General features: G+C 31.3%; 3 protein-coding genes and 1 pseudogene across 3 annotated transcripts; 2 read left to right on the forward strand and 2 right to left on the reverse strand.

Annotated features, from left to right (window-relative positions):
• Positions 1-1981: 1981 nt before the first annotated feature.
• Positions 1982-3834, reverse strand: LOC111410371 (probable receptor-like protein kinase At5g24010). Its single transcript, XM_023040667.1, has one exon. It carries the CDS (start codon positions 3768-3770, stop codon positions 2346-2348), a length of 1425 nt encoding a protein of 474 aa, XP_022896435.1. The 5' UTR covers positions 3771-3834; the 3' UTR covers positions 1982-2345.
• A 4934-nt stretch (positions 3835-8768) lies between these two features.
• LOC111411017 lies at positions 8769-11473 on the forward strand. Its single transcript, XM_023041593.1, has 3 exons — positions 8769-9636; positions 10449-10994; positions 11372-11473. Exons 1-3 carry the CDS (start codon positions 8776-8778, stop codon positions 11471-11473), a joined length of 1509 nt encoding a protein of 502 aa, XP_022897361.1. The 5' UTR covers positions 8769-8775.
• Positions 11474-16537: 5064 nt separating this feature from the next.
• LOC111411018 lies at positions 16538-19244 on the forward strand. Its single transcript, XM_023041594.1, has 3 exons — positions 16538-17405; positions 18214-18759; positions 19135-19244. Exons 1-3 carry the CDS (start codon positions 16545-16547, stop codon positions 19234-19236), a joined length of 1509 nt encoding a protein of 502 aa, XP_022897362.1. The 5' UTR covers positions 16538-16544; the 3' UTR covers positions 19237-19244.
• Positions 19245-19790: 546 nt separating this feature from the next.
• LOC111410372 overlaps positions 19791-21852 on the reverse strand; it is a 12793-nt pseudogene continuing 10731 nt past the window's right edge.

The following is a 21852-nucleotide window of genomic DNA, read 5'->3' on the forward strand; positions in this document are numbered from 1 at the left end:
TATAAGGGAGAATACGATGTCATGGTGTCCAAATCAATGAATTGGGAGGAGATGAAGATGTTGGGCTATTGCAAAGATGTTAAAATGATATTTGGTTCGTAATATTTGGCTTATGCTCATAAAGGGAAGTCTTATCGCATTTTTAATTAAGGGATTCTGTATATCGATTTGAGAAGTATTTTTCTATCTATAAATAGTCACGTGTAAAATTCAATAGGTCTGTTGAATTTGGGTCGGTTTACATATTGCAGTTAAGAATTCTGATGATGGTCGGCTTGTGATGAGTCAACAGATCTTGAAGTCAATGTGCTGATGAAGCTTGATTCAAATTTCTGCTCTTTATAAGCTTTTAGTGGTAGGACAGTGACATAATACGGTGGTAACAGAATTAGGTTCGATTTCAGAGAGGAAACTAGAGCAAAAGCTACCACATCATGCAAAATACCCAATCATGATAGGAAGAGATTGCAAGATATAACATTGGACTTTACGAGTTTGGTAGTTGGACTGAATACAAATTAAATCCCTTAACGAGGATTAGTTAGAAGACTTAGGCAAGTTTTCTGCCAGGAGGTGCATTTTTTCCAGCCCCGAAGTGTAGAATAAGTTATCAATGATATTCTCGAGTTACATGTATAACAGGTTGGGCAATCACTTTAAATACGGGCATCAATAGGTTTCCCTAAAATCTGTCTATGAATCCTTAGTCGAGTCTTCATAAGTAGGACGAAGATTCAACCTTACACCTAATGAATACAACTCCAGTTATATGAACCAGCATACTTTAGGGACCATTCAGTAGGTGAGTGTATGCCAAACAAACGATTCTTGCAATCAAATTCAGAAACAACTTTCCAAAGTTCCATGTAAAGAAAATTCATATGATATTACTTTTTCAATATTCCGTGGTGTTTGGCTGGCGGTGGAGTTCTTTCCATTAGAGGAGGTCTGTAGGGATGATAGTTTCTCACATTTTTATGTTCCTTTTTCCTGATTTCCGATTAGCAAAAACAAGATTGATTATATTTAATTCGACTTCACATCACCAAAGAAATCTTCTCGCAATTCAAATTTCACCCTAACAGTGCCAAAAAAGAGTCTATGGTATTGAGCGTTTGTTTGGTACGGATTAAAATTCGATTTTAATCTAAGTCAAAGTCAAATAATCAATATTAATCACATCTTTCGTGGATCCCACAACTTTTCAACCACACATTTCAAAACTTCATTATCTAGTTGTCTTTGCAACCTTAAAACTAAATAAGGACAGCCCTAAAATCCTACTTCTCTGTCACCAGAATCAGGAGAAAGGCCTTGAGCTAGTTCAACGTCATAATAACAAACTATTTAGTTCATCGAAGGAATCTTCTTGTATTCTAGTATGGTGGTGTCAATCTCATTCTAGTCTAGACTTGGTTATCATCATCCATTACCTCTTACCTGCAAGAGGTTGCTCCCAAAAAAATAACTAGAAGGAATGAAGTTGAAAATCACTAATTTTTATGCTCCGACATCTTGATTAATATTCCTCTTGAAGTTCTTAAATTTCAAGAAAACAAGAGCTCTCGAAGTTAGATTTATGCCCAAGATCACTCTGGGGATGATCCTAATCCACAAAAGAGTTCATCAAACAAGGTCACATCAAGATCCTCATAAGATTTAGAATGCAAATGCAGGTAATGTAAAAGCTGATTACTTTGTAGTATACTAATTAAACTAAATGATTAAGTAACAAGCTTAAAAGTCAAGAAATCTGAAAACCAGGTAAGGTAACAAAAAATGTTACAGCAAGAGGCGACACTATTTCATCACATGGCCTGGGATTATAGAAGCTTTATGATCAAATCCCCGTTCGTTGACATTTTTTACATCAACACTATTTGATGTTGGGCAAAATGCCAGATGCAAGAAGACCGAAGTAGCCAAGAATCACAAACAAGTAAAAATCAGCTATAGACATAAAATGGTAAATGGGCCCTAGTACCCAAAATACATGGTTTTATTTGCACATTAAGATCTCTATGCTTTGTTGAACTTCAAATAGTGAGAATCATTTTATTACATCAGAGAAAAACGTAGTCTTGTCTGATCATGATCATAATCTCTGCATACCACATTCAATTTACATGCCTTTTCTTAACTACACAAGGATCAAGAAAACAGATACTGAGAGTGTCCAAATTATCAGAGTTACCAGACTGCAATTTTTATATGTGAAATAAATTTACTTACAGCACAAGACAACAGCACACTTAATAAACTGATTTTGGAGGTTAAATAAAAATTATCACAAAAACTTCACATGTATAAGTATTATGAGGTCGACATATTGATTCTTCAAAGCATCAAGCCTTACCAGATGAGAACTGATTGCCACACTTCAAATTAACTTCTGAAACATCCACAGGTAACCTTGACCATGCCACAGAATCCCCAAACCAATTCCTTCTCCTTTGCAAGAACACGGATGCAATTAGCAACAAGAATATAACAGCTACTAAAGGAACTAAAACACCAGCATTTCCCCTTCTCCAACTCCTCAATACAAACTCTGTGCAAACCTCTCCATCAAAACTACCCATCGAATTGTTCATCTTCAATACTTCAATCCCATTTAAAATGGCATCTGCAGCACGAGGGAGGCTCATATTGGACGGTCCCACGCTTACAGTCAAAACTCCGGAATTGTCCTCATCAACCACAAAATCAGCATAAAATGGCGAAGCCAACAGTCTATTTGTAATGTATGACAAGTCCAAATTCTCATATGCTAAATTGTCATTCACATACACATTGAAGTAAAGCATGCCGGTTGCAACACTAACTATATCACAGAAATGCATCCGAATCATATACCTGTAACCCTTCTCTACTTCAAATACCCACTTAATATTCGTGTTAGGAATTGTACCATTTGAGCTCTTTATCACTCGGGCAGTGTTGTAAACATTATCAGGGCCTACTTCTCGACTTGCCCCACCCAATTGGTAATTGATCCGACCCCCAAATCGAATTTTTTCCATCACATCACCCGATTTCAAGTACTTGTCATCTGTAACCCAAGTCCTCCAAAAGGAATCATTAAACGGCGTCACCTTAAAGCCTCCTACATTGACTCTATGCACTGTTTCAAGACCATTTTTCAACAAACCACTAATCTGCTCATTTTTCTCAGAATCTACATATTGTGCGAGGTCAGCAACCAAATCTCTTGGAGCAGAAATCACTTCTATCGCATTCACAACAGCGAATTTCGAATTATCCAACGGAACAAAAGTAACTTTGAGCTTCTCAGAATCAACCGGAATTATAAATTCTTTAATTACAGGCAGATTTTCGCTTTCCACGATACGAAAATTGTGTAACAACAAAAACCCATTAGCTAGAACATGAAATTGTGCTTCAGAAAAATAACTCGAATTGAACGGATAAAAATGAAGCCGTACCAAATGGTGGGTTCCAGGGTCTTTAATAGGAAACGCGTAGTGTAAGGGTCGATTGAAGGCTCTGGCAGTTCGATACAGTCCACAAGAAGAATAAGAAGATGGGTCTGCGTTAAAAACCCGACTCGCCCGAATTGAGACCAGGTGACCGGACACGGAATCGCCTTTGAAGATTCGACGGTAGAGATCGGTGGCGACGGGGTCAGCAGATCCGCAATTGATTAAGTAGTGATCGAGGGGAGAGAAGGCGGATACTAGAGAGAGATAGGTGTAGAAAGAGAAAGTGAATTTGAGGAAGAAGTTCATGATGACGATGCGAATCGCCATTGGAGCAGGAGCTAGTTCTCTTATAAACGGGTGGGACAACGCGGAAATGGCTTCGCTGGATTATGTCCGAGTCAAACTTTACATTTTTTGTCAGGCAATCGGCACAAAACGTCACTGTTTTTCAAATTTATTGGGAAAAACGTCCTAATCTTTCATTTTTTGACATTTTCATCTCTATCTTTTATATTTCTTTATGCAAAAGGTCCTTTTCATTTATTTTTAACAATTTTACTCTCCATTTAAATAAAACAAAAAGAGAAATAAAGAATTAATTGCAATAATAGTCCCAAGTTTTCAAAAAAAAAAAATACAAATCGATCACAATTTATTGTGAACTAAAAAATTTTAAAATTACCCAAAAAAAAAAAGGAAACTTGATTGTACAGAGAAATAATCAAGAAATAGAGAAATTTTTGAACCATAGCCAATGAAATTGAAAATCTTAAAAAATGGGTAAGCATAAATCTCAATTTTTATTTTGTGAAGAGTAGATGGAAGACTTGAGGCAAAAATCATGTAATCTTCAAAATTTTTTTATTTCCATTGGTTATGATTAAAAAATTTCTCCATTTCTTGATTATTTTCATGTACATTCAAGTTTCCTCATAACTGATTTATAAATTTTAAAAAGATTTGGGACTATGATTGCAATTAATTTTTTATTTTTTCTTTTCTTTTCTTTTTGTTCCATTTTAATGGAGAATAAAATCGTCAAAATGACCTTCTGTGCAAAGAAATGTGGAAGGTATGGGCAAAAATGTCAAAAAATGAAAGGTAATGATGTTTTCGACAATAAATTTAAAAGGTGGAGACGTTTTGTGCTAATTACCTTTTTTGTTATTACCCCTTTTTGGTACAATTAAAACTTTAAATTAAAATCAAGGTTATAAAATAGAGATAAATAGAGAAGAAACTAAAGAAATTAATAGAATTTTGTGTATTATATTGAAAATCAAAGCTTCATATACAATGATAATAATAATTAAGACTGCAAGAGTATAATTGTTATTCACTATTGATCATATTATTTACAACATTTTTCCTTGAATGACACATTATAAAATATATGTCTCGTTAAAATCTTTTTTTTATAAAAATCAATGGGATAAAAAATCAAATGAAAGAAAAAGAGTACAATTTAGTTTGAAGTATTAAAAATAAATGACACCTCATTAAAATATTGCTATAAAAATTTAATAAGATAAAATCTAAGTGAACGAAAAACTGTACAACTATTCCCCGATGTTGGTACTTCAAATCTCTGAGGCGATGCATCTCAATCTCATAAACCAATTTCTTAAATGTAGGTATCGATAATGCTTTTGTGAATAAATCAGTCACATCATCATTCGAGTGAATTTGTTGAATGTCGATGTCCCTATGCTTCTAAAACTCGTGTATGAAGTAATTTGGGAGAAATATACTTCGTCCTAATCCTTTTGGTATAGTCTCCATTAAATTGTGCAATACAAGCTATATTATCTTCAAACAAAATTGTTAAATTAGTTTTTGATGAAGTTTGTTTCATACCGCCTTATTATAGCTTTCAAACGTTATTATCTTCATATAAAATTCCATCAACCTTTCTAACTATAGGTCTAGATGCTTCAATTTTCCCTAGAAAATTTGAATTTACTAGGATTGTATTCTTTAGTGGTCAATCATTACTTCGCTTTGATGAATTTATCTCGATTCCTCGATATTCATAATATAAAGCGATACATCATGTGCAAAAGTGTTGTCGACAACTTTTTTCTATTTTGATTCAATTGTTTTTTTAATAATGATATAACTTATTGAGATGTCTCTACTTTTAATATTTCAAATATTTTAACTTTTTCTGGAGTTTTATAATTAGTTATGTCTATATATTTTTCAAGAATATCCGTTTCCTATATGAGACATTCTTCCTTATCCGCTCCAATTTTATTTTATTATTATTATTATTATTTTAAGAGAATTTATTTGGAATCAAATGTCATCATGCTTCAAGTGTGTTATTGATATATTAAATATAATGTTGACGAATTGTCATTCTAAGGGTCAATTTGAGTTGGGATACTTAAAACTAGTGTATGAGATATTGTTAATCTCTTTTGTCAGCAAATGCATGTGAGCGAAATATTTTTCAAACTTCAGATTCAAATTGTCTTTTACAAGTGTCTAAATAATATAATGATGCAGTACATTTTCAGCTCCTTAATTTCTCACCCCTAACGCTAAGAATTATCCAACCTAATTGATAATCAGCAAACTACATTATAAAACAACGCATTTATTCTCAACAATATTTACTTTCAACTCCATGCATTGTGGTGAATCAATTGTACATATATGGCACTATTCAAAATAATTAGATGGAAAATTAGGCTTTGATCACAAGCCAAATATGAAGGAGAAATTTTAATGTTAACATGATGCTAACAGCATTCCCTAGAAAGAACTATGAAGCACTTTATTATCAATAGTAATGATTTATAAATTAATTTGTAGGCACTTAACAAATAATAGTGCTAAACTATTTTATTGTCATCCCAATTAACACTTATTAAAATGTCAAGATTTAAGTTCACTAACATTAACAAGATATATTATCTTGATTATATATAATCTAAAAATTATACTTATCATTTAACTTTTGAACAGTAATTTCGTAAACTTTAAGTTGTGAATACTTTGTAATTATCTAGTATATGTATTAAAACTATTGGATACAAATAATATCTAGATGGTCAATGCAAAGGGTGACAAGGTTCCATATATCATTGTAATTAATTTTAGAAATATAAGAAATTCAATTCTCATTTTAGCTAATGATGATTAATGATCAATTTTCAATAAAGAGAACAAACATTATATATGAATTGATTGGATTGAAAAATCTTCTACTTTTTCTTTGAATGTTTTAGTTCTCAATTTCACATCATTATTGCTAGTGATAGTCCAACTAGTCGTACTAAATAATGATACATCCAGCAATTGAACCTCGGTTCAAGACAATATTTTTCAGTTGAATAGCTATTCAACAAAATAAAAGAAATAGTTAATTCTTAAAAATATGATTAATCATGATATAATCATAGAAGACTGTCCATATAACATAAGTAGTATGTTTTTCTTCAGGGATAAATACTAATTCAAAATTATATTTATTTTGAAATATGTGCCACTTCAAGAGCATATTGTATTTTACTATTATTTATTCTAAAGCAATATGTCAATATTCTTCTGAAATATTGAAAATTATATCTTGCCCTTCAAAAGTAATTAACAATCTTCTGAATATATTAATTTTAATAGTGTGCAAAAGAGTATCTAATAATCATAATAAAAGTGAATTTATTTGGTTTCATCATTGATTAATACAAATAGGATATGCAAACCCCAATCATGATTTTCAAGACATGAAACAGGAACATTGAGAGTGGAAAGCAGTAGATGCAAACCAATAATTTAATGTGTAAACTACAATTATGAATTCAGGAAGTGAAACTAAGCATAAAACTAAATGATTTCAGATTACGGAAACAGGATATGACATTTTGAAGCTACGCATAAAACCTAAATATATTTGCTTAATTACATAAACCAACACAAATATGCACAATTACCATGCACGTGTTAAAAAAAATTCACACATAACCAAATTAATTTCGATACATGTGACTATGCTTACAAAAAAATACTACCTTTACTAAATGGGTAAATATATTTACTCCACAACTTTTGTAAACTATGACACATTTTAATTACAATGAATACCCTTAAAGTTTTCTTATTTTTATGCTTATGTTCTCAATTTTTTTCTTTTTTTAATTTTTGTCATCGACCCTCTATTAAATTTCACATATTATCTATAGAGATGATTTTTATCCAAAATGTTTGTTACGAGGGCCAACAGACATATTTATCTTCCGTATTTTTAAATAATTGAAATAAATAACTAATAAAAAAGTTAAACAAAATATTTGCCAGTATTTTCGATGCAACTTAGTATAATATTTGGATGAAAATTGTTGTTAGAGGTAAAATATATTAATTAAATGACGGTTAAAAATGAAATGTGACAAGAAAAAAGGTTTAGAATAAAAGTATAAGCGATCAAATATTGAAAACCTTTCTTGTAATTAAAATGTTATGTAGATATAAAAAATTGTTGTGTGAATATTATTATTCTTACTAAATTTTGAAAAATTGAGTTTTCGCGCTGATAATGTGTTATAAAATAAAGAAAAAATGAGAAGAAACTAGACAAATCAATAAAGTTGTGTGTATTATATTGAGAACCAAAGCTCTTTTTTAGAGAAGAATTAGAGATACAATTGTAATAATAACAAGGATTGTAGGGGCATAATTGTTATTCACTAATAATTGTATTATTTACAACAAATAATTATTTTTAATCATATATTTTATGGGATTTACAACATTTCAACCTATATTCCATCAATTTTATCAAAATATACTAAAATTATGATTTTTGTTTCCACCAAATGGGGCTAAATATAAGATGAATTAAATGAAAAAATATTTGTTTATTAAGAATTGTAGTTTTGTTTTTTAATAGTCCCTATTTAGTTTAGATTAAAAAAATTTAGTATATTTTGATAAAAGTTGATGAAATGTATGATTGAAGTTAATTTTTGATTTTAACTTTAATTAAAATTTGAATCCCTATCAAATATGGACTTATTTAAATATTTACTAAAATAGTTATTACGATCTCGCTATTTGTTAAATATGTACACAATGGCATCATTAAAAATCACATTTTGATAAAAAATGATAAAATGTGTGATTCAAAAATTGTGAATCCTATAAAATATGTGATTAAAATTAAATGTTGACTTTGACTTTGATTTTAATCAACAACTTAGCCTCAAACACAAATAGGTCTTTCTTTCGAAAGAGATTCATTTATATCAAACTTTCGAAGATTAGTCCTTTAAATATCTCTCCTCTCTTCTCTCTATTTATTCTTGAAAAATCCTGGGGTTCTCAAGAAATGAAACCTCAAGGAGCCATGAAAGATTTCGAATCCCTTCTTTGTCTCTGCAATATCAAAACGACAACATTATTCAAACTCATAATTTCCTTCATTATTTTCCTTTCATTTTCATATGTTTTTAACTCAATAAATCTCACGTCTTTTAGCATTCAATCCCTAGAGAAATCACTGAGAAATTCGAGTTCCATCTTCGTTCAAAACCCTACAGAAAAAAGCGCCGGAAATTTCCAAACTTACCCTATAATACCACAAGAGAAGACACAACTCCGTCACATTGTTTTTGGCATTGCATCTTCATCAAAACTATGGAAACACAGGAAGGAATATATCAAACTATGGTGGAAACCAGAGGAAATGCGCGGGTTCGTATGGCTAGATAAGCCTGTAAAACGAAGCACAGACGATAAGCAATGCCTTCCTTCAGTGAAAATATCGAGTAGTACATCGAAATTCAAGTACAAAAACTCAATCGGTGATCGGTCCGCGATAAGAATGTCTCGAATAGTATCAGAAACAGTGAGACAAGGGTTGGATGATGTTAGGTGGATTGTTTTGGGGGATGATGATACGTTTTTCTTTGCTGAGAATTTGGTTAGGGTTTTGTCAAAATATGATCATAACCAGTTTTATTATATTGGAAAATCATCTGAAAGTCATAGGCAGAATATACATTTTTCTTATAATATGGCTTATGGGGGTGCTGGTTTTGCCATTAGTTATCCATTGGCAAAAACCCTAGAAAAAATGCAAGATAGGTGTTTACACAGATACCCTAAATTGTACGGCTTAGATGATAGAATTCAAGCTTGCATGGCTGAACTTGGAGTTCCACTCACGGTAGAAATGGGATTTCATCAGGTTTCCTTCCCTCTCTAGAATTCTTGATTATACTTTATGAATTTGCTTGTTTACAATTATAGCATTTTAGTTGATTTGAAATTCTATTGACTTTGGGCAAGTAATTTTATATTTTAATTATTTATAAAAAAAAAAAAAAAGCTTGGTATAAATTTTGTGACAAATTTATTTCTTCATTAATTTTATGACAAGTAATCGTCCTACGTAACATTTTATGTGGCAGCTTGATATTTGAGAGATGTTTGAGCCCCATTTTTATGAAAGAATGCATTTTATAATAATAGATTGAAGAAAAATATGTGGTTGAAAAATAAAGAAAAGTTTTTAATTTACCTGTAATATTATTTTAATGAGGAATGTGTGATTAAAAAGAAGAGAAAGAAAAATGTATTTTGAAGAAAATGAGAATTAAACAAAGACTTGAGGCATTAATTTTCTGTAATTTTATTTTATTTTTTTTTTGCACCAACAACAAATTGAGATATATGATGATTACTGCCGTTGCTTACTCTGAATTAATTTTTACTTTTTATATTCCTTCTTTTAAAAGATCAAAATAAAAATTTATGAGTGGTGTATTTTGTGATGGAATAGTAGCAATTGATGGTTTTTCTTGAAATTCATATTTGCATTTAGATGTAGGTTAAACAGTTGAAATTAATTTTTAATATTATAATTTGAATTAAGATACAAAAATAGGACAAAATTAATTGTATTTGTGTCGTTTTATTTTTTTTTATCGTGATTAAGTAAATTTTTATTTGTAATTAAGAAAAATCAATTTTGATAATATGTACAATCTATGTTCACAGTTGGATATTTATGGCGATGCCTTTGGGCTCTTGGCGGCCCACCCAATTGCGCCACTACTCTCGCTCCACCATCTCGATGTGATCGAGCCCATTTTCCCCAACACGGGCCGGATCCAATCCCTTCGACGTCTCAAAATGCCGATGAAGCTCGACTCGGCTGGGCTCATGCAACAGTCCATTTGCTACGACAGTGTCAAAAACTGGACTATATCTGTGTCATGGGGCTATGCAACCCAAATTTTTCGGGGCATAGTTCTGGCCCGCGAAATGGAAATTCCTTTAAGAACCTTTGCCAATTGGTATAGAATGCATAATGAAGATGGCTTCTCATTGAAAACTAGACCTCTTAGCACAAATGCATGTCGAAGGCCATTTGTGTACTTACTGTCCAATGCCATATATAATCGGGCAACAAATCGAACGGCGAGCGAATATGTTAAGATTCAAAATCGAAACTCAGAATGCAACTGGAAGGAGATGGCCAATCCTTCTCATGTTTGGAGAGTGGAAGTATACAAAATGCGTGAACCCAATTTATGGGACAAGGTAACTTAACATCCCTCTGTTCTCTCATTTTTAACATGATCATTTCTATATGTACAGTTTAGTTTACACTTTGTTATGTGTCATTTTCCAATTTGACAAATTTTATTTCAAATAATTTTTTCATCCAATTGACGCTTGACAATAATGCAAGTATCAATCGAAGTGTAAAGAATTAGTGTACTAATGGCACAATCCTTTTTACTTTTAATACTAGAGTCATTATGAAGTCTATTATTTGTTCTTCCTTCTTTAATACCTTACAATTTTAAATGAGATAGATTTTAAATAAATGTCTTGAATTCAAATTTTGTCATCACTTATTTATTAAAATAAAATTTAATTTGCCTTGTCTCTAATCTTCAATGTAATTTTTGCAGCCTCCTAGGAGAAACTGCTGCAGAGTGTTGCCATCAACAAAGGAAGGAACAATTGCAATTGACGTCGGTGAATGCAGGGAAGGAGAAATTATTGAATTGTAGACAAAGAGTGTTATTTTTATAATTTTTTACTTTTTTACTAATTTTTTTCCTTTTAATTGTTGATATTGAATCATTAGCTAGATATTCTTGATATCATACGATCGTCAAAGCTTTTCATGAATATATTCATAAAGTGCATGATATGTAATATTCAACATGACTAGCAGATATTATTAACAAAATTCATTTTTTTTTGTTTACTTTAATAATGTTCATTGATATATAGTACTGCTTACCAAACACACAACAAGTGCTTAGAGTATATACATTTTTTTTTTCAAGATTTAAGACGAACTGAAGAGGTTCGTGTTATGAGAGTGATGCGCCTGTAAAATTCGTCAAAAGATATGAGTTTGGAAGAATGTGTGATTGCATATGAGTGTTTGTAAAAAAAATAAAAAATAAAAAAAAAATAAAAATGAAGAACAGAGTAGTATTTAGGTAATGTGACTCAAATAGAGACACAAATGAAAGGAAAAGTCAACTCATATAACAAATGCAATGTGTAATATGTGATGCAATGCCACCAAACAAAAATTCTCTATTATGAGAGTGTAATTCTAAATCATGTAGTTGTGTTTTAAGCAAAAGATATATAACAACTACATGAACACGAATCTGTGGAAGATAGTATGTATCGAAGGTTTCAACTGAGTGAGGACAAACCAATGTGCTTGAGCATAATACCATTCTTGAGTTCCAGAGCAAACTTCGGAAACAAGATTTCCAGACAATTTACAGAGTATGATTTAAGACACTCCAGAAAAACTACACTAGCTGATGCTTGCCCTCAAAGGCCTTGGAAACAAGTCAAGGAGAGACAAAAGTCAATTTTAGAAGGCCATCCCTCAACAGATAAAAGTTACTTTTAAAAGTCTTTGAATCTTGATGCCCAATACCTCATAGATAGTTCCAACTCTGTAGGATCAATACTCTACGCCCACCCACTTCTGATATGCATTTGCATTGACAGATGAGGGTCTGCACCGTCTCGTCTCAGTTAGAATGGCAAATTATTGGCAGACGAACATAGAAAATCCAGGAGTGGATTAAAAACATGTATACATAGTAGATTATAATCTTAGGATCTCAAGGATGTTGCAGCAGGAAGAGCCAGCATCTTCTTCATATGTTATCAATCAGTTCTCCCTAAATATGATATGAACAACGAAGAAATGGAGAGCAGAAGGGGATGTAGACCTCACAGATCTTTGAACGGACTTTCTACCCCTTTGCACACCTGAGGTTTGGAAAGCTGAAACCAAATTACGAGCTTGCACTTGGCAAGAGTTTCTCCATATATTTCCGGACTCCAAGGCCATTATAAGATTGAGTATCTCTCCCTTAGAATTATAAATGGATTGAATTGCGTTCTCCAGCTTGGCTCTTTTAGATTTTTAGAAGGGCTATAGAATCTATTGTTCTCCATCCTAATAATGTGACATTATTAACCTCCTCTGTATCGCCAATCAAATAAAAACAATCAAAGATAAATTAAAGAAACAAACTGGAGATGAAGGGAAATCTGTAACGTTTAAAGGTAACTGGGGTAGCCGTTCATACCGCCTTATTATAGCTTTCAAACGTTATTATCTTCATATAAAATTCCATCAACCTTTCTAACTATAGGTCTAGATGCTTCAATTTTCCCTAGAAAATTTGAATTTACTAGGATTGTATTCTTTAGTGGTCAATCATTACTTCGCTTTGATGAATTTATCTCGATTCCTCGATATTCATAATATAAAGCGATACATCATGTGCAAAAGTGTTGTCGACAACTTTTTTCTATTTTGATTCAATTGTTTTTTTAATAATGATATAACTTATTGAGATGTCTCTACTTTTAATATTTCAAATATTTTAACTTTTTCTGGAGTTTTATAATTAGTTATGTCTATATATTTTTCAAGAATATCCGTTTCCTATATGAGACATTCTTCCTTATCCGCTCCAATTTTATTTTATTATTATTATTATTATTTTAAGAGAATTTATTTGGAATCAAATGTCATCATGCTTCAAGTGTGTTATTGATATATTAAATATAATGTTGACGAATTGTCATTCTAAGGGTCAATTTGAGTTGGGATACTTAAAACTAGTGTATGAGATATTGTTAATCTCTTTTGTCAGCAAATGCATGTGAGCGAAATATTTTTCAAACTTCAGATTCAAATTGTCTTTTACAAGTGTCTAAATAATATAATGATGCAGTACATTTTCAGCTCCTTAATTTCTCACCCCTAACGCTAAGAATTATCCAACCTAATTGATAATCAGCAAACTACATTATAAAACAACGCATTTATTCTCAACAATATTTACTTTCAACTCCATGCATTGTGGTGAATCAATTGTACATATATGGCACTATTCAAAATAATTAGATGGAAAATTAGGCTTTGATCACAAGCCAAATATGAAGGAGAAATTTTAATGTTAACATGATGCTAACAGCATTCCCTAGAAAGAACTATGAAGCACTTTATTATCAATAGTAATGATTTATAAATTAATTTGTAGGCACTTAACAAATAATAGTGCTAAACTATTTTATTGTCATCCCAATTAACACTTATTAAAATGTCAAGATTTAAGTTCACTAACATTAACAAGATATATTATCTTGATTATATATAATCTAAAAATTATACTTATCATTTAACTTTTGAACAGTAATTTCGTAAACTTTAAGTTGTGAATACTTTGTAATTATCTAGTATATGTATTAAAACTATTGGATACAAATAATATCTAGATGGTCAATGCAAAGGGTGACAAGGTTCCATATATCATTGTAATTAATTTTAGAAATATAAGAAATTCAATTCTCATTTTAGCTAATGATGATTAATGATCAATTTTCAATAAAGAGAACAAACATTATATATGAATTGATTGGATTGAAAAATCTTCTACTTTTTCTTTGAATGTTTTAGTTCTCAATTTCACATCATTATTGCTAGTGATAGTCCAACTAGTCGTACTAAATAATGATACATCCAGCAATTGAACCTCGGTTCAAGACAATATTTTTCAGTTGAATAGCTATTCAACAAAATAAAAGAAATAGTTAATTCTTAAAAATATGATTAATCATGATATAATCATAGAAGACTGTCCATATAACATAAGTAGTATGTTTTTCTTCAGGGATAAATACTAATTCAAAATTATATTTATTTTGAAATATGTGCCACTTCAAGAGCATATTGTATTTTACTATTATTTATTCTAAAGCAATATGTCAATATTCTTCTGAAATATTGAAAATTATATCTTGCCCTTCAAAAGTAATTAACAATCTTCTGAATATATTAATTTTAATAGTGTGCAAAAGAGTATCTAATAATCATAATAAAAGTGAATTTATTTGGTTTCATCATTGATTAATACAAATAGGATATGCAAACCCCAATCATGATTTTCAAGACATGAAACAGGAACATTGAGAGTGGAAAGCAGTAGATGCAAACCAATAATTTAATGTGTAAACTACAATTATGAATTCAGGAAGTGAAACTAAGCATAAAACTAAATGATTTCAGATTACGGAAACAGGATATGACATTTTGAAGCTACGCATAAAACCTAAATATATTTGCTTAATTACATAAACCAACACAAATATGCACAATTACCATGCACGTGTTAAAAAAAATTCACACATAACCAAATTAATTTCGATACATGTGACTATGCTTACAAAAAAATACTACCTTTACTAAATGGGTAAATATATTTACTCCACAACTTTTGTAAACTATGACACATTTTAATTACAATGAATACCCTTAAAGTTTTCTTATTTTTATGCTTATGTTCTCAATTTTTTTCTTTTTTTAATTTTTGTCATCGACCCTCTATTAAATTTCACGTATTGTCTATAGAGATGATTTTTATCCAAAATGTTTGTTATGAGGGCCAACAGACATATTTATCTTCCGTATTTTTAAATAATCGAAATAAATAACTAATAAAAAAGTTAAACAAAATATTTGCCAGTATTTTCGATGCAACTTAGTATAATATTTGGATGAAAATTGTTGTTAGAGGTAAAATATATTAATTAAATGAAGGTTAAAAATGACAATGTGACAAGAAAAAAGGTTTAGAATAAAAGTATAAGCGATCAAATATTGAAAACCTTTCTTGTAATTAAAATGTTATGTAGATATAAAAATTTGTTGTGTGAATATTATTATTCTTACTAAATTTTGAAAAATTAAGTTTTCGTACTGATAATATGTTATAAAATAAAGAAAAAGTGAGAAGAAACTAGACAGATCAATAAAGTTGTGTGTATTATATTGAGAACCAAAGCTCCTTTTTAGGGAAGAATTAGAGATACAATTGTAATAATAACAAGGATTGTAGGGGTATAATTGTCATTGACTAATAATTGTATTATTTACAACAAATAATTATTTTTAATCATATATTTTATGGGATTTACAACATTTCAACCTATATTCTATCAATTTTATCAAAATATACTAAAATTCTGATTTTTGTTTCCACCAAATGGGGCTAAATATAAGATGAATTAAATGAAAAAATATTTGTTTATTAAGAATTGTAGTTTTGTTTTTTAATAGTCCCTGTTTAGTTTAGATTAAAAAAATTTAGTATATTTTGATAAAATTTGATGAAATGTGTTGTTGAAATTAATTTTTGATTTTAACTTTAATTAAAATTTGAATCCCTACCAAACATGGACTTATTTAAATATTTACTAAAATAGTTATTATAATCTCGCTATTTGTTAAATATGAACACAACGTGCAATAGTAATAAATTTAGCCATGTTTGGCATCATTAAAAATTACATTTTGATAAAAAAAAATGATAAAATGTGTGATTCAAAAATTATTGATCTTATAAAATATGTTATTAAAATTAAATGTTGACTTTGACTTTGATTTTAATCAACAAGTTAGCCTCAAACACAAACAGGTCTTTCTTTCGAAAGAGATTCATTTATATCAAACTTTCGAAGATTAGTCCTTTAAATATCTCTCCTCTCTTCTCTCTATTTATTCTTGAAAAATCTTGGGGTTCTCAAGAAATGAAACCTCAAGGAGCCATGAAAGATTTCGAATCCCTTCTTTGTCTCTGCAATATCAAAACGACAACATTATTCAAACTCATAATTTCCTTCATTATTTTCCTTTCATTTTCATATGTTTTTAACTCAATAAATCTCACGTCTTTTAGCATTCAATCCCTAGAGAAATCACTGAGAAACTCGAGTTCCATCTTCGTTCAAAACCCTGCAGAAAAAAGCGCCGGAAATTTCCAGACTTACCCTATAAAACCCCAAGAGAAGACACAACTCCGTCACATTGTTTTTGGCATTGCATCTTCATCAAAACTATGGAAACACAGGAAGGAATATATCAAACTATGGTGGAAACCAGAGGAAATGCGCGGGTTCGTATGGCTAGATAAGCCTGTAAAACGAAGCACAGACGATAAGCAATGCCTTCCTTCAGTGAAAATATCGAGTAGTACATCGAAATTCAAGTACAAAAACTCAATCGGTGATCGGTCCGCGATAAGAATGTCTCGAATAGTATCAGAAACAGTGAGACAAGGGTTGGATGATGTTAGGTGGATTGTTTTGGGGGATGATGATACGTTTTTCTTTGCTGAGAATTTGGTTAGGGTTTTGTCAAAATATGATCATAACCAGTTTTATTATATTGGAAAATCATCTGAAACTCATAGGCAGAATATACATTTTTCTTATAATATGGCTTATGGGGGTGCTGGTTTTGCCATTAGTTATCCATTGGCAAAAACCCTAGAAAAAATGCAAGATAGGTGTTTACACAGATACCCTAAATTGTACGGCTTAGATGATAGAATTCAAGCTTGCATGGCTGAACTTGGAGTTCCACTCACGGTAGAAATGGGATTTCATCAGGTTTCCTTCCCTCTCTAGAATTCTTGATTATACTTTATGAATTTGCTTGTTTACAATTATAGCATTTTAGTTGATTTGAAATTCTATTGACTTTGGGCAAGTAATTTTATATTTTAATTATTTATAAAAAAAAAAAAAAAGCTTGGTATAAATTTTGTGACAAATTTATTTCTTCATTAATTTTATGACAAGTAATCGTCCTACGTAACATTTTATGTGGCAGCTTGATATTTGAGAGATGTTTGAGCCCCATTTTTATGAAAGAATGCATTTTATAATAATAGATTGATGAGAAATATGTGGTTGAAAAATAAAGAAAAGTTTTTGATTTATCTGTAATATTATTTTAATGAGGAATGTGTGATTAAAAAGAAGAGAAAGAAAAATGTATTTTGGAGAAAATGAGAATTAAACAAAGACTTTGAGGCATTAATTTTCTGTAATTTTATTTTATTTTTTTTGCACCAACAACAAATTGAGATATATGACGATTACTGCCGTTGCTTACTCTGAATTAATTTTTACTTTTTATATTCCTTCTTTTAAAAGATCAAAATAAAAATTTATGAGTGGTTGATTTTGTGATGGAATAGTAGCAATTGATGGTTTTTCTTGAAATTCATATTTGCATTTAGATGTAGGTTAAACAGTTGAAATTAATTTTTAATATTATAATTTGAATTAAGATACAAAAATAGGTCAAAATTAATTGTATTTGTGTCGTTTTATTTTTTATCGTGATTAAGTAAATTTTTATTTGTAATTAAGAAAAAGCAATTTTGATAATATGTACAATCTATGTTCACAGCTGGATATTTATGGCGATGCCTTTGGGCTCTTGGCGGCCCACCCAATTGCGCCACTACTCTCGCTCCACCATCTCGATGTGATCGAGCCCATTTTCCCCAACACGGGCCGGATCCAATCCCTTCGACGTCTCAAAATGCCGATGAAGCTCGACTCGGCTGGGCTCATGCAACAGTCCATTTGCTACGACAGTGTCAAAAACTGGACTATATCTGTGTCATGGGGCTATGCAACCCAAATTTTTCGGGGCATAGTTCCGGCCCGCGAAATGGAAATTCCTTTAAGAACCTTTGCCAATTGGTATAGAATGCATAATGAGGTTGGCTTCTCAATGAAAACTAGACCTCTTAGCACAAATGCATGTCGAAGGCCATTTGTGTACTTACTGTCCAATGCCATATATAATCGGGCAACAAATCGAACGGCGAGCGAATATGTTAAGATTCAAAATCGAAACTCAGAATGCAACTGGAAGGAGACAGCCAATCCTTCTCATGTTTGGAGAGTGGAAGTATACAAAATGCGTGAACCCAATTTATGGGACAAGGTAACTTAATATCCCTTTGTTCTCTCATTTTTAACATAAACATTTCTACACGTACACTTTAGTTTACACTTTGCTACGTATCATTTTCCAATTAGACAATTTTTATTTCAAATAATTTTTTCATCCAATTGATGCTTGACAATAATGCAAGTGTCAACCGAAGTGTAAAGAATCAGTGTACAAATAGCACAATCCTTTTTACTTTTAGTACTAGTCATTATGAAGTCTATTATTTGTTCTTCCTTCAGTAATAGCTCACATTTTTAAATGAGATAGATTTTAAATAAATGTCTCGAATTCAAATTTTGTCATCACTTATTTATTAAAATAAAATTTAATTTGCCTTGTCTCTAATCTTCAACGTAATTTTTGCAGCCTCCTAGGAGAAACTGCTGCAGAGTGTTGCCATCAACAAAGGAAGGAACAATTGCAGTTGAAGTCGGTGAATGCAGAGAAGGAGAAATTATTGAATTGTAGATAAAGAGTATTATTTTTATAATTTTTTACTTTTTTACTAATTTTTTTCCTTCTAATTGTTGATATTGAATCATTAGCTAAATATTCTTGATGACAAACGATCATCAAAGCTTTTCATGAATATATTCATAAAGTGCATGATATGTAATATTCAACATGACTAGCAGATATTATTAACAAAATTCATTTTTTTTGTTTACTTTAATAATGTTCATTGATATATAGTACTGCTTACCAAACACACAACAAGTGTTTAGAGTATATACATTTTTTTTTTCAAGATTTAGGACGAACTGAAGAGGTTCGTGTTATGAGAGTGATGCGCCTGTAAAATTCGTCAAAAGATATGAGTTTGGAAGAATGTGTGATTGCAGATGAGTGTTTGTAAAAAAAATAAAAAATAAAAAAAAAATAAAAATGAAGAACAGAGTAGTATTTAGGTAATGTGACTCAAATAGAGACACAAATGAAAGGAAAAGTCAACTCATATAACAAATGCAATGTGTAATATGTGATGCAATGCCACCAAACAAAAATTCTCTATTATGAGAGTGTAATTCTAAATCATGTAGTTGTGTTTTAAGCAAAAGATATATAACAACTACATGAACACGAATCTGTGGAAGATAGTATGTATCGAAGGTTTCAACTGAGTGAGGACAAACCAATGTGCTTGAGCATAATACCATTCTTGAGTTCCAGAGCAAACTTCGGAAACAAGATTTCCAGACAATTTACAGAGTATGATTTAAGACACTCCAGAAAAACTACACTAGCTGATGCTTGCCCTCGAAGGCCTTGGAAACAAGTCAAGGAGAGACGAAAGTCAATCTTAGAAGGCCATCCCTCAACAGATAAAAGTTACTTTTAAAAGTCTTTGAATCTTGATGCCCAATACCTCATAGATAGTTCCAACTCTGTAGGATCAATACTCTACGCCCACCCACTTCTGATATGCATTTGCATTGACAGATGAGGGTCTGCACCGTCTCGTCTCAGTTAGAATGGCAAATTATTGGCAGACGAACATAGAAAATCCAGGAGTGGATTAAAAACATGTATACATAGTAGATTATAATCTTAGGATCTCAAGGATGTTGCAGCAGGAAGAGCCAGCATCTTCTTCATATGTTATCAATCAGTTCTCCCTAAATATGATATGAACAACGAAGAAATGGAGAGCAGAAGGGGATGTAGACCTCACAGATCTTTGAACGGACTTTCTACCCCTTTGCACACCTGAGGTTTGGAAAGCTGAAACCAAATTACGAGCTTGCACTTGGCAAGAGTTTCTCCATATATTTCCGGACTCCAAGGCCATTATAAGATTGAGTATCTCTCCCTTAGAATTATAAATGGATTGAATTGCGTTCTCCAGCTTGGCTCTTTTAGATTTTTAGAAGGGCTATAGAATCTATTGTTCTCCATCCTAATAATGTGACATTATTAACCTCCTCTGTATCGCCAATCAAATAAAAACAATCAAAGATAAATTAAAGAAACAAACTGGAGATGAAGGGAAATCTGTAACGTTTAAAGGTAACTGGGGTAGCCGGCAAAATAAGGGATCATTAGTTTTATTTTCATTACACATTAAGAGATCAATAATTTTCATTATATAAACTTATGGCTCTATGAATGATATGCCCAATACAGAACACTGGAACTTACATGGTCCTCAAATTCAGCACTGCTCAAATTGATAGTTAGATTCTTTATCAACATTAGCACCTGGAGAAAAGCCGTATTAAGACGAGTAATCGATGATCTGTCTCGAAGAATTCAAAGAAATATCAACTGATCAGGCCTACAATATATCAATTGATAATATAAACTACTGAGCTATAGCATTTACACACATACACACACCAAGAGCATGTTCGGGTTTATCTTCTGCTTAAGATTGATCCATTCTGTGTTAACAAGAAGGAATGCAGAGTGCAAGTTCCAGCCTCATCTCGAGGAAACTCGAACACCCATTCTAAGAGAGGGAGGGAGGGACTGAAACAAAGAAGAACCAACTAAAGCTCATACACTATTCCCTAAAGCCAGAGTATGGAAGTCATAGCCCCTATTTGGTGGAGATTAAAGTCAGATTTTTAGTAGATTTTGATAGAAGATGATGAAATGTGAGGTTGAAAAATTGTAGGGCCCATAAAATGTGGTTAAATTTGATTGTCGACTTTGACTTAGATTAAAATCTAGATTTTAATTTGTACGAAACCGGGGATTAATGTATAAACTTTAATACAATCCATCCAAACCAAGTAAATATTGCATTCTCCGACCAGAGCATATTTGAAGAAATTATTGGAATGACATAGTACCAGAATGAAGTGGGGCCATAGACATATATACACTGTGCAAGATGACTATCTGATGTAGGATGAATAAGAAAGAAGAAGGAAAGGGGAGGAGAAACAGAGAGAAGGGAGAAGAGGAGAAGAAACTAGAGGAAGAGAGGGGAGGGAGAAAACGGCTGCAAGCCACCAAAAATATTTCAATTCTAATTCATCATCAACTGTCTCAAATGAGAAACAAAACAGAAATAAATAGTAGAACACAAACCCTAAAGAGAAGGGCTTGGGCCAAACCCACTAAACAAGCCCAATAACA

Source organism: Olea europaea, chromosome 15 (assembly GCF_002742605.1).
Source record: "Olea europaea var. sylvestris chromosome 15, O_europaea_v1, whole genome shotgun sequence".
NCBI classification, from domain to species: Eukaryota; Viridiplantae; Streptophyta; class Magnoliopsida; order Lamiales; family Oleaceae; genus Olea; species Olea europaea.